Source organism: Lontra canadensis, unplaced genomic scaffold (assembly GCF_010015895.1).
Source record: "Lontra canadensis isolate GAN:19392208 unplaced genomic scaffold, GSC_riverotter_1.0 scaffold66, whole genome shotgun sequence".
Taxonomy (NCBI): domain Eukaryota; kingdom Metazoa; phylum Chordata; class Mammalia; order Carnivora; family Mustelidae; genus Lontra; species Lontra canadensis.
This window is the reverse complement of record NW_022631060.1, coordinates 4,797,225-4,809,856: the sequence shown is the minus strand read 5'-3', so window position 1 is coordinate 4,809,856 and position 12,632 is coordinate 4,797,225. Positions and strand designations below refer to the sequence as shown.

The window sequence follows — 12,632 nt, the reverse complement described above, 5'->3', positions numbered from 1 at the left end:
GGAGGGTGGGGGGCTGGAGACTGAGGGTAAGCAGGTCAAGACAAACGTTTGCCCTGCAAGGGCCCCAGGCCCAGCCAGCAGCCACTCTCGTGGACTGGACTGGACTGGGCCTGGGATCTTAGTGTCTCAGGCTTGAAGAAGAGGAGCAGAAGGAAAGTCCCTAGACCGCCCTACCTCAGGCCCCCAGGTCCTAGGCTGGCCCGGCTCCCAGCGAGGGCTCAGGAGGGACCCACACGGATGTGAGGGTTCATGAGGGGGTCCAGGTTGGGATCGCTGTCAGCTGCGGCTCGGCCCAGGCGAGACATGAGCGCGAGGAGGGCCAGAAAGCCCAGCAGCCCCAGGAGCAGCAGCAGCCCTGCCCGCTGCAGCAGGGTCAGCGGCCGCTTACGAGACCCAGCCCGGCTCCTGGGGGGGGACGAGGGGGAAGTCAGGTCAGGGGCCCCTCGGCCCGGAGAGGAACCCCAGACATGATGCCTGCCTTCTGGCCCTGGTGCCACTGTCCCCAAGCCTTTCTGCTTCCAGTGTGCAAGCTTATCCCCATGCCTGCTTGTTACGCAGCAGATGGTGCAGCTCCAACCGGCGGAAGCAACCACCATTCTGCAAACCAGAACGTGTCAGGCACATCAGAGTCGCTAGGCTCAGGGGCTGTCAGAGCAGGAAGGGGCCTCAAAGAGCCCAACCTCAAGCCTCAGATACCTAGCAGGCGAGGAAAGAGCCCTACGGTGGACTAGACTCAAGACTCCCAGAGCTGAGCAGGGGCCTGAGCAGCCCAACACCAGGTACTGTGGTTACCCATCTACCCAATAAGATGGAAGCCCATCTTATCTATCAACAATCATGCCTGGGGCCTCTAACTCTCACTTCCTCTCCTCCCCCTTTCTGGCAGCCGGGCCCACCTGACCCTGCCTACCTGAGCAGCTGGGCCAGCCAGCCCAGAGCAGGCCGGCGACGGTACTTGTCGTCATCACAATCCCCATGGAGGCCTGGTGAACGGTCATCATCCCGTGTATCATACACCTTCCTCGGGGCTGAGGCTGCAGGGGCAGAGCCACCGGTATCCACAGGCTCAGTGAAATTGGCCCGCAGCAGGGTGGGGAGTGGGGAGGGCAGGAATTCCTTGCCCTCTCAGCCCAACAGAGCATCTCAGAATTGTGGAGAGGTCATGCCTTTGTCAGAGAGAGGAGGGGGGCCCCCCCAGGGTGGCCCATTCCCTTTCTATTCTCCCCTAGACCATACAATTCTCTGGCTCACCGTGAGTCAAGGGCTCAGGATTGCCCATGTGAATCACTGTGTGCTGCTCGGGCCGGCTCGGGGAAGCGGGGGGCCGGGGGACTTGGCTGTAGAACGATGGGGCAGCGGAAGCGCTGATTATCTCCTCCTGTTCAGCAGTACCATTGGCTGTGGCAAGAAGGGAGCGGTCAGCAGAGCAGGGGGGCAAGGGCTTCCAAAGGCAGTGCAGACCGCCACTTACCATTAAAGCTAGACCAGTCAGAGAAGTCAGAGGTGTTGAGGGGCTCGGGTTCCGGGCTCACCACCTCATCGATCTGCAGGAAGGAACCTGTGTCACCAGCCGGCCCGGGGCTGTCCCTACCCACCCATCTGTCCCAGGTGGGACCTAGGGCAGATGCTCAGTCAGACAGACAGACAGACAGGTTCTCACCAGAGGAAGGCCCAGTCCTGCCCGGGCCCAGTTGACCGTGGCCAGCTTCTCTCTCAGTGCGGAAGCCACAGGGCCAGCCAGGTTGCTTGAGGGGAAGATGGGGCCATTGCAGGTGGGACACTGGTAGCCAGCAGGCGCTGTGTTTCGGGGTAGCTGGGCAGCACGTTCATTGAGGCAGGCCCAGTGGAAGAGGTCTTAGGGCCCATGAAACAGGAGAAGAGAGGCATGAGGAAGAAGACACTTAGGACATCTAGCCCAGCAACAGCCCCTAGCCTGCTACACGGACGTATGCACACCCACGCACATAAGCCCACAGCCTTCTCCTTCCTGTCCTCGCTCAGGTCCATTTCAACAGTGTTCCCTAAGCATGTGGCCTTCTTGGCCACCATTACTTGACCCAGTCAACAAGATGCTAGCAAGATCCCCAGCGCAATAGAAGGGAAAAGCCCACTAAGGTGTGAAGAAGACGTCAGCGACCCTTAAAGTGAGTCCTCTCTGAACACACATTCATCACAAGCTCCTTGGGCTAACAGCTAATCAAGAACAGTTTCAGAAAAAGTTCCTAGACACACAGAGGTACACGTATGCTCACGAGCACATACACACACATGCTTGTACACCTACAATCAAACACAAGTACCATCCCCTGCATCTATACTTGGGGACACACTGATTCCCACACGTACACGCCTATACATTCACGTTTGCTGAAAACTCAAGCACTGTCACCCACACACTCTCCTGCAACCTCCCAACACACTTGTGTTCATACGTGCACATGCATTTCCCCATTCATTCACCTGCAGGTACGAAGACACTACCACACGTAAAGTCATAACACATTAAATTCATGTGCATATGCCCACACACTCATCACACTGAGAAACACACACATGGAACTCTTTTGCACTAGCTCCTTCAAAAAGTGGAGTTAAGCTTCTTACACCAGCGTCAGGTCAAGGTCATGGAACATGTGAGTGCCAACTTCTTTTGGCTGAATGTACTGTGAGAAACTCCCTTCCTGTTTAATTGGAATGAACAGCAGATCCCAAATGTCCAAAAGCCTCCTGCCTTCAGCTCCCTGCTGGTCCAGCCAGCTACTGCTTACAGCCAAAATGATACCCACAAGTTGGACTGGCTCTCACTCAACCCTCAAAATGGGAAAGAAATAAATTAAGAGCTTTAATTTTTAGGGAAAAACACAGAGGCCTATAAAGGGAAAATGACTTGCATGAGCTCACACAGCAGGTAAATAACATAGGACTAGAATTTGGGGCTCCAGCCTCCCAAGCCTGGGAAGATCTCATGGCCCTGCTGCTTAGAGAAGACCCAGAAACTGGTCACCAAGCTGGGCAGGCCTCACCATAACAGACAAGGCGGGTCGTCTCCCGGTTGGCGAGGGGTATGTTGCACAGACGGCAATTCGGATTGTAGTCACTATCTTGGAGCCACTGCAGATAGGACTGGACGATGCACTGGAGTGGGAGAGAGAGGTCACAACGGGGGCCCATCTCCTCAAGGCCCAGCTGCTTGTCTCTCTCATCACAGAGGAGAATCATTCTTTCGTTTGTTCCATCAGTAAACATTTATTGAGCACACACTGTGCCAGAGTCTGTCTTAAGGGCTGGAGATAGAGCCGAGCACAAAAGATACCAAGTTCCTGCCCTCCTGGAGCTTCATGCCAACCCCTAGCCCTTCACGGAGTTGGAGGAAACCAATCCTGCCTGCCCACCCACTGCCCTGCTCAGCCCCTCCCCTGAAGGCCCCACCTTGGCGTGATTGGCTACCAGGCAGTGCTCGCAGACGTTGACCCGGTGTTCGAAGCAAAACAGATTGGTCACCTTCCTCTTGGGGCACTTGCAAAGTCCCATATTCGACCCTGAGGAAGGGGTCTGAGTTGACAAAGAGCCAGGTTCCGATGTCCGCCACGACGAACTCACAAGCCCAGATCGTTTCCACTCTTAACTCCCCTAAACATCTCTCATAATCGCCCCAACCCCCAGTTCCTGCCTACTGCCCCTCTACATTCCGGGCCACGCCCCCCGAACGAATCCCGCCTGCGGTGACCCCCTCCTCATTCCTCCTGGCTCCCGCCCCCGGCCAGGTCCCTCCACCGGCGAGCCTCAGATACCACCAGCCCCGCCCCCAGGGGCTCCGCCTGAGCCCCACCCCCTCCAAGCTCCGCCCCCACCTTCAACACAGGTTTCTCCCCCCCCCACCCCGCCCCCGCCCCGTGTTTACCGATTGACCGCCGCACCGGTGCCGACGGGCGCGAGCGCTGGCCCGAGGCGCGGAAGGAGAGACACCGCGCCCAGCCGACCTCCCGCTCCGCGCGCTCTACCTCGGGCCGCTCCGATTATCCCTCCGCTGCCACGTCTCTTCCGGGTGCGGCGCGCGCTGATGACGCCAGCGTGTCGCTGGCCCCGCCCCTGCTGACGCTAGACGTGAAGCCCGAGGAGCGGTGAGAGGAATACAGCGGCCCGCCCGCCTTACGTCACTTCCGCTTCCTCCAGGCAGGGCGGGTAATTCGAACGTTTAGGTCTCCGTCGACCCTCCGGGTTGGCGCGAGCCCCGGCGGCGGAGACGGCGGCGAGGGTTGAGACCAAGGCTAACATGTCCGAGAGGCGAACGCGGTCCGGAGGAGCCGCCCAGCGCTCCGGTGAGCGGAAGGCGCGCGGGAGCGTGGGGCCGAGCCGTTTGAGGGAAGGAGTCCCACGAGGAGTCCCTCCCCCCACCGCTCTAGGAGGCTCACTCCCCGGGAAGCAGCTTGTTTGGGAACCTTCTCTCGCTCACTCCTGATCCTGTTCTCCAGACTCTGAGGCCTAGAGTCTTCCCCTACCTCCTAACTTTTTTTCCCTTCCCAGGGCCGGGGGCCCCATCTCCTACTCAGTCTCTGCGGAGGTCCCAGCGGAAATCAGGCCCTGATCTCCAGAGCACCCTCCCTGAAATCTGGCCCAAGGTGAGCCCCTGCTTCCTCGTTTCTGCCCCGGAGGCCGCTGGGCTGATGTGGAACTCATACTCACTCCTCTTTTCTAGGCACCCCATGCGGCTCCAGTCAGAAAGCCCATCGTTTTAAAGAAGATCGTAGCGCATTCTGTAGAGGTGAGGACTAAGAGAAGGGTTGTGGGTTGAGAGCCAAAATTGGGGTTGGCTATGTTATCAGTTATTATTTTCTCCACAGGTGCCGCCTGTCCACACACCTCGAAGGAGCCCAAGGGTGAGTTCATTTTTATCTGCTTAGTGGAATGGAATCCAGGGCACCCTAGAGATGGGGCAGGACATACTGGCTGCTCACATCTGCCTAGGGAGCAGTTTTGAGGTACAGATCTTCCTCCAGAGATTATGCTGAATGAAATAAGTCAAGCAGAGAAAGTCAATTATCATATGGTTTCACTCATTTATGGGACATAAGAAATAGCACAGACGACACTAGGAGAAGGAAGGGGAAATGAAGAGAGGGGTTCAGAGGGGGAGATCATCCATGAGAGACTATGGACTCCGAGAAACAAACTGAGGGGAAGGGGGTGAGGGGATGGGTTAGCCCGGTGATGGGTATTAAGGAGGGCACCTGTGGCATGGAGCGCTGGGTGTCAGACGCAAACAGTAAATCATGGAACACAACATCGGAAACTAATGATGGTGACTAACATAACATTAAAAAAAAAAAAAAAAAAAAAGCTCTTTCTCCAGTTAGGACTGAAGTTACATCCTGGTAAACCTATCATAAGTTGAAACTATTACAAAACAAAAATCCCTTTAATACGCCAAATCTATCAAACATCTTAATTTGGCTTAGCATGCCTTTAATGTGTTCAGAACACCAACGTTCGAGTGCAGATGGGCAAGTTATCTAATACAAAGCCCGTTCATAATGAAGAGCTAAATATCTTTTATTTTCTTGAATACTGTACTGAAAGCGAGCAATGGAATGGGTATAAATTTATCAGTTGTTTACCCACGTGATAGCATGGCTGACCGGGAGCCACAGCTTCCTGCCATTGCCAGCATCACAAGAGAGGATCTTACCACGTATCACCAGCCTGGGAAAAGATCAAAATTCGAAGTATGATTTCTAGTGAATGCCTATCAGTTTTGCTCCACTCTAACACTGAAAAACTTCTTTTTTTTTTTTTTTTTAAGATTTTATTTATTTATTTGACAGAGAGATCACAAGTAGGCAGGCAGAGAGAGAGAGAGGAGGAAGCAGGCTTCCCGCTGAGCAGAGAGCCCGATGCGGGGCTCGATCCCAGGACCCTGGGATCATGACCTGAGCTGAAGGCAGAGGATTAACCCACTGAGCCACCCAGGCGCCCGTAACACTGAAAAACTTCTTAAGTGAAACCGTCACTTAAGGGTCGGGAAGCATCTGTATTTTGAAACAGTTTGCCTCTAGAGACTCACATGCATTGCCAGTCTTGCTCACTTCCTTGCGGATTTCATACATTTAGGTCTCGATGTCCTGATGTTCCCCCACTGTTTTCCTATGAGAGCTGACTTCTCTCTAGTCCCGTCTCCTCAATTTGTGAGAACAGGTTGTTGTAAGATACGTGTACAGCATTTTTACTGTTTTAGCAGAAGTAATTAAGGATGTTTCGTGAATAGAAAACGTGTGCCTGAAAATGTAAGTGAGAAATGCTAGCTACCTTTTAGGGATGGGGGGGAAGGTGAACAAGTGATAACAGCCGCATGCCGAGGACTGCAGTAAGAAAAGTACTAGATGCTATGAAGGCACCTAACCCAGACCAGCTAGCCCTGGGGCCAGGTAGTCACTAAGGTATGCTTGAGTGTTTCGGGAAAAAAATCTCTCTGGGGTCTGGGTGGAGACTGAGGTGGAAATAGCCTGCCAGGGACCGCAAGACCAGGTAGGAAGGCTTGCCAAGAATCCTGCAGCGAGATGGCGGAGGCCTGAAGTAAGGTGAGGGCAGAGTGGTGCTCTGTCCCTCCTCTCATCACATGACCTTCCCATCACACAGTACTGCGCTGAAAGGACACCTTCCAGAAGGCTTCCCTTTCCACTTGTGCCCCGTCACACACACCACTTGTGTCCTATTTCTCCATGTAGTTCTCCTTAGGCCTTCTCCACATCTGAATGTCTGCGTGTTGTCCCGCGGGCAGCGACTTGTGCCTCCCTTGTAATCACTCGTTCTTGTGGGTCGAACGATAGATTGATGAGATGGAGCAAGAGAAGCAACAAGAACTTGTGCAAGCGCTTACTGTCGGGGATGAGGAAGGAGTCATCAGGGCTAACCCCCATTTTGGGCAGCATCCCTTTTACTCAGACTCGTTACTAAGACTCCAATTGCCTGTGCTTGTAGCTAGGAAGAGTCTCTCTCAATAATCAATGCTATTCCTTCTGTTAGACCCCAAGAGTGACTGCATTTATCCTGTTTCCTACTGTGTCTTGGCTGCCAGAAAGCTCAGTGCTGCGTTTGGGGTCCATTAATGTATCGAACACCTGTTCCACGCAGGGCTCTGCGGAAGGTGCTGGCCGGAGGCCGGGTCCAACGGACAGATGAAGACCCCTGCTCCCAGGAAGTTCGTGTTCTCGTTGGGGTGATAGGTGACCGGTGTATAAGAGAGGTTGTTGGGCCAGGAGTAAAGAGCAGGGTAGCAGGGCTGCTCCCTATTCTGTGGTAAGAAACGGCTTCTCTGAGGAAGCAGTATTTGAGCCAAGAGTGGAATTTTAAGGAGCAAACACTTGAACCTCTTTTTTATTTGTTTGTTTTTTTTGTTTAAGATTCTATTTACTGATTTGACTGAGGGAAACACAGTAAGAGAGGGAACACAAGCAGGGAGAGCAGAAGAAGGAGAAGCAGGCTTCCGGCCCGAGGCAGGGCTCGATCCCAGGACCCTGGAATCATGACCTGAGCCAAAGGCAGACGCTTAACGACTGAGCCCCCCCAGGCACCCTTATGAGATTAATAAGCATATGAGATTGGGCTTTTTCCCGTTCGTAACCTTGCCGTAGCTCCCTGGGTCTCAGAGCAAGGGTTTCCATGGCCCTCCCCTTCCAACGTCCTACAGACAGCCCTCTAGTGACCCCCATCACCTCTCGAACCCCATCTTCAGTTCCTCTCCTCACTTCTCTCTCTCAGCCACCCTGGCCTTGTTCCTTTACCTTTCCCTGTGCACCTGTACCTCAGGACTTTGGCACCTCTGTTCCCTCTGTCTACAACACTTGGCCTCCATGTGACTCACTCCCTCACCTCCCTGAAGTTCTAGCTCACACAGCTCCCCAGTGGGGCCTACGTTGACCTTGACCTACTTAAAATCCCAGTTCACCCCTGGTGCTATCCTGTTCTGTTTTTTTTCCAAAGCACTTAACACTTCTAATGTGCTGCATGACTTTTACCTGTTCATTACCCGTTTTGCCCCCGCCAGAGTGGAAGCTCCATGGAGACATGGCTTTCTCTGTTTTATTCCTGACCATTCTCCCAGTGCCGAGAAAGTACTCGGAACTGGGCGGGTGACCGGGAGGTACTCGTTGACCAGATGGATGTATTAGGAAAACCATTGCTAGCTGTGTGACACATGGACCAGAGGGTCCAGGTGGAAGCAGGCAGAGGCGTCAGGAGCTTGTCGAACTGGTCTAGATGACGTGATGGGGGCTTTGGTCAGTAGGGGTGACTAGATTCTGGTCGGTTTTTGTTGGGAGGCAGAGCTGGTAACATCTGGTGGTGAGAAGTCTTGCATTACCAAAGTGGACTCAGAAGTGAGGACAGATTCTTCTTTTCTTCCCGTCCCCAAATCTGTCTCAAGGTCCGACTTGGTGCCTGACTTGTCTTGTGTTTTCCTTTTGAAAATGTCCTATGAGTTTTTTCACCCTGAATCTCCTCAGACCTTTCTGGAAGTAAGTATTACAGCTAACTAACAAGGAGGTGTTCTCTCTTCTGGCCCGGTGCAGATTGCTTTTTTCTTGGAGAAGGAAAACAACCCTCCCAGCAAGGAGCCTGCAAAGGAGGACCACTTCAAGGCATGTGGAATTCCTGCCACGCCCACCACCACCCCAGTGCTCTGCCCCCTGAACGCTGAGTCCAGCTCCAGGGAAGGAGAGCTGGATGCCAGAGACTTGGAAATGTCTAAGAAGGTCAGGCGATCCTACAGCCGCCTGGAGACCTTCGGCTCCACCTCTACCTCCACCCCGGGCCGCCGGTCTTGCTTTGGTTTCGAGGGGCTGTTGGGGTCAGAAGACCTGGCCCAGGTCTCGCCTGTGGTGTGTTCCAAGTTAACCGAAGCCCCCAGGGTCCCTGTGAAGCCCTGGGCCCCAGATACGACTCTGCCCGGAATCTCGCCGCCGGCCGTGAAGGAGAAACGCAAGAAGAGAAAGGTGCCCGAGGTCCTGGTGAGTGAGGGCCAGGGCTTTCCCCCACTGTTGCCCCAGATGTGCCCGGAGGCCACCAGGACTTGGGCCAGCCTGGGGCTCAGTGCCTGCAGGGTCTGGGTACGTGTGCTCTGGCCAGCACCCCCCCTTCCCCCATCCTCCTCACCTGCCCCTTTTTCTCTCCACCTAGAAATCGGAGCTGGATGAATGGGCCGCGGCCATGAACGCGGAGTTTGAAGCTGCTGAGCAGTTTGATCTCCTGGTTGAATGAGATGTCGGGAGTCCCTGGCCATCCTCTCCCCACCCCTGTACATAGCTCCTCCCTGTGGAGAAGACACTTGGGGTCCCCTCCTCTGGCCTTGTTCCATGTACATAAGCGGCTACTATGCGAGGCCTGTGTTCCTCAGGGGGCTGGGGCGGTGACAACAGCCATCTCAGGAAATGGGGCTTGCTGGGCCTGGCCACGCTCTGCTGTCCTGTGTCTGGTCTGAACCCCCCGCAGCCTCCCCCTGCCTCCCAGTGGAGTCTTGCCGTTTTACAGCTGGGCCGCACACTAGGGAGTAGGAGCTGCTGGCTCAGCCGGAGGAGGGGAAAGGGCCGGGACTGCAGGTGAGCGGGGACCAGGGCTGTGGTTGGGAAACGCAGCTGCTCTGCGCCAGCCCAGAGGCCCGGTGGCCTGGTTCCCAGCCACAAGCCCATCTATGTAAAGAGGCTCTCAGATTCTGTAGATGGTCCAGGAGAGAATTCATGGGTTGGGAAGAGTTTAACCTGTGAGAAGAAGACACTGGACGCTGTAGAATTTTACATTTTGAAGGAGGTGGGGAAACCTTGGTTGGGTCTCAGACCAGAAGTATTTGCTCAGAGATGCTGTGTTTAATCGCTCTGCCCTGCTGCTGACATGTTCGGTTAAATGCCAGGCGGGAGGAGCACAGGCTGCTTGGGGTAAAGAGGGTGCATTTCCCAGTGTGGCCGTCAGATCCCGGAAACTGAGGCCCAGGCCTCTGGACCAGACACCTGCGCAGGGCCAGGAAAGGGGTGGTGGCGGGAGGTGCCCCACTTGTCACACACACCTATTACAAAACAAAGTGCACAGAGGCTCCTCCCCCTTAGAGGGGAAAACAGGGTTGTATGTTCCTCCCCCTTGTGCTAGACCTGCTAGCTTTGCAGTTACGGCTCGCTGGTGCATGTTTTGACATTTCCAGGGTCATGGCAGTAGAGGCTGAGAGGAGCGTGTCAGGGCTGGTGGGGAGAATATCGGGGAGGATGCACTCATGCTTGGTTAGGGGACCTGAGACTCCGGGCCACACTTGGAGGGTGCTAACAAAAGCCCTTGCAGGGCCTGGGAGCCCTGGGCTACTTGTTCAACACTTTGTGATTTGCCAGACCTCCCTGCCCCAAGCAAGCCCCACTGCCAGGGCAGCCCAGATGCCCCTGAGCTGGACAGCTAAAGAATTCTTGTCCTCCCTGGCTGGTGGGGCAGAGCTGCTGGGAAGTGTCTTAGTCCTGCAGAGTAAGGAGTCACCAGGTGGTGTGGAGTTGATGTCATCATGGCAAATTGTCTCTGTCCCTGAGAAATTAAGACTGTGGGGTGTAGGGAAAAACTGTGTTGCTGTTGTTGTTTGAATAAAAAAAAAAAAAAAACCCTGATTAAAAAGTTTCTGCCTATTTGAGACTGTTGTTTTATGGAGGCAGAGGCGAAGGTGGGAGGTGCAGGAAGCCAACCCTTCTTTGGGCTGTGTCACCAGGCTTGTCCCCTTGTACGGGAGATCGCCAGCCTGGCCCCCAGTAGCCCCGTGATCACTGCTTGGCCTTCACATGGGGTTTTTTCCGTGCAGTCCCAGCTGCTCCTCCAAGGTAGGGCTGCTTGCAAAGGAGGCCTCCAGGGAGCCCCAGCCCTTCCTGTCCCAGGAGGAAAGCCGCTGGTCCTGGGGTGGGGCTGCTGAGAGCCTCACTCTGCCTGGAGACCCCAACCCCACAAGGTCCAGCCCTTTTCCCCTGCAAGCCAGCTCCTCCCCCCTGGCCCAGCCCTGTGTGCTCTACAGCACTAGGCACCCGGAGCCTCCCGGGGAGCTAGTCAGAGATCTAGGTTCCTGGGAATTCTCCCCCTCGGCCCAAGGAGAGGCTCAAGGAGGCCCAGAGACGAATGTGCAGCTTGTGGCAGGTGCCACAAACTAGCATCCCTCCCACCTTGTTACACTTGTCCTTGCCTCCTAGTCCTTAAAACAGATTAAGTTCTTGAAAGCTTCAAATTCTCCCTACAGCCTCCCCAACCCCCGCTTCTACCCCTGGCCCCCAGGAGAGCAGTCCTCTCCTTTCAAGACCAATTTCCCACTTTGTCTTTTGATTCAGTTCTCATCTCTCGGACCTTGCTCAGTCCCGAACAGTCTTCTGTTCATTATGGTAAAAACAACCACCAAAAAGTCGACCAGCGTCTGTTTTTAACTACTACCATTATTCCTTTTAGGGCTAAGCTGTTTGAAAGAATGTTCGGTGGCTCTCTGCTTCTGTCCCACTTACTGTGAGTGTCATCGCCGCCCCGTTCCCTTCTCCGGCAGAAGCAACCAGCAACCCCATGATGACCCAAGTGACAGGCTCCGGTCTCCACCACACTCTGCCTGGCTGAGAACACCCCTTTCACCCCTTTCAGTGCCATGGCACTGCTGGGCCCTCTATCTTGACTTCCCCTAAAATTTCAGGGCACCCAGGTTCAATCCGGGGCCCTCTTTCCAGCCTGCTGGCTCTCGCCAGATGAGGACAGGCTCTCTGGGCTGCCTTCTTGTTCATTCATGGCCAGGCTTGATCTCCATCCCATACCTTCTTCCCGAGCTCTGAACCAGAATCTAAGACTACCCTTTGAATCAGAAGTCCTCTCAAACTCAGATCATCCACGAGCTCTCCTCTTCCTGTGCTCCCTATGACTTCTGCGTTCCCCCAGCTGACCTCACCATACAAGCCAGGAGCCCGGGGATCGTGGGCAACCCTACCCTCTCCCTCACTCCGTCCTGTCAGCTCTAACTTCAATATCTCTCTCCCCCGTACCCACTGGACAGCACCGGCTTCCTAGCAGATCTCTCCTTTTAACCTCTCCCCTCTCCAAACTGTCTATACGGCAGCCAGACTGCGTCTCCTAGAAGACAAAATGTGATCTCGCTTCTCCCGCTTAAAATCCTTCGATACCATTCCACTTCTGGGTGTAACACCCAGAAGAATGGAAAGCAGGATCTTGAAGAGATCTTCGCACAGATCATCGTGAGGCTTCCTTTGGTGGTATCGGCATCTCCTGCACACGTTCCCTGGTAACCACCGTGCAGACTCTGGTCACATGGGGTAGCTTGTACTTGCCTCTCTCCATTTGCACAACCTTCGGCTTCCCGGCCCCAGTGTCTCCTTGTCCCAGTTACAGCCCAAACAACCCACACAGCCACAAAGGTTTCCTGTGCCTTCTTGTCACCTTGGGGCCACGGCCCAGGCCCCCTCACGCTGTCCCAGCAGGAGTGCCCTTGGGCACGAGCCTGCCCCAAACTGCTCCCTCCTTCGGATTGCTCTCCTCTTGCAGGGTCCCCTACTTCTTGATGCTCCAGGACCCCTTTCGTGGTGGTCTCCAGAGCTCTGAGCTAAATGTGTGGTTCCCTTCTTTCGTGGCCAGGGCTA

General features: G+C 54.9%; 2 protein-coding genes across 2 annotated transcripts; one reads left to right on the top strand and one right to left on the bottom strand.

Annotated features, from left to right (window-relative positions):
- Positions 1-100: 100 nt before the first annotated feature.
- On the bottom strand, positions 101-4,054 carry ZFPL1 (zinc finger protein like 1). The gene is made up of 8 exons (XM_032879422.1): positions 3,902-4,054; positions 3,430-3,539; positions 3,024-3,135; positions 1,661-1,854; positions 1,472-1,544; positions 1,252-1,398; positions 911-1,034; positions 101-405 (listed from the first exon to the last, which is right to left on the bottom strand). Exons 2-8 carry the CDS (start codon positions 3,529-3,531, stop codon positions 219-221), a joined length of 939 nt encoding a protein of 312 aa, XP_032735313.1. The 5' UTR covers positions 3,532-3,539; positions 3,902-4,054; the 3' UTR covers positions 101-218.
- Positions 4,055-4,071: 17 nt separating this feature from the next.
- LOC116880380 (sororin-like) lies at positions 4,072-10,616 on the top strand. The gene is made up of 6 exons (XM_032879423.1): positions 4,072-4,319; positions 4,525-4,619; positions 4,697-4,762; positions 4,842-4,877; positions 8,565-9,002; positions 9,172-10,616. The coding sequence occupies exons 1-6, from the start codon at positions 4,274-4,276 to the stop codon at positions 9,250-9,252; spliced, it is 762 nt and encodes a 253-aa protein (XP_032735314.1). The 5' UTR covers positions 4,072-4,273; the 3' UTR covers positions 9,253-10,616.
- Positions 10,617-12,632: the final 2,016 nt, after the last annotated feature.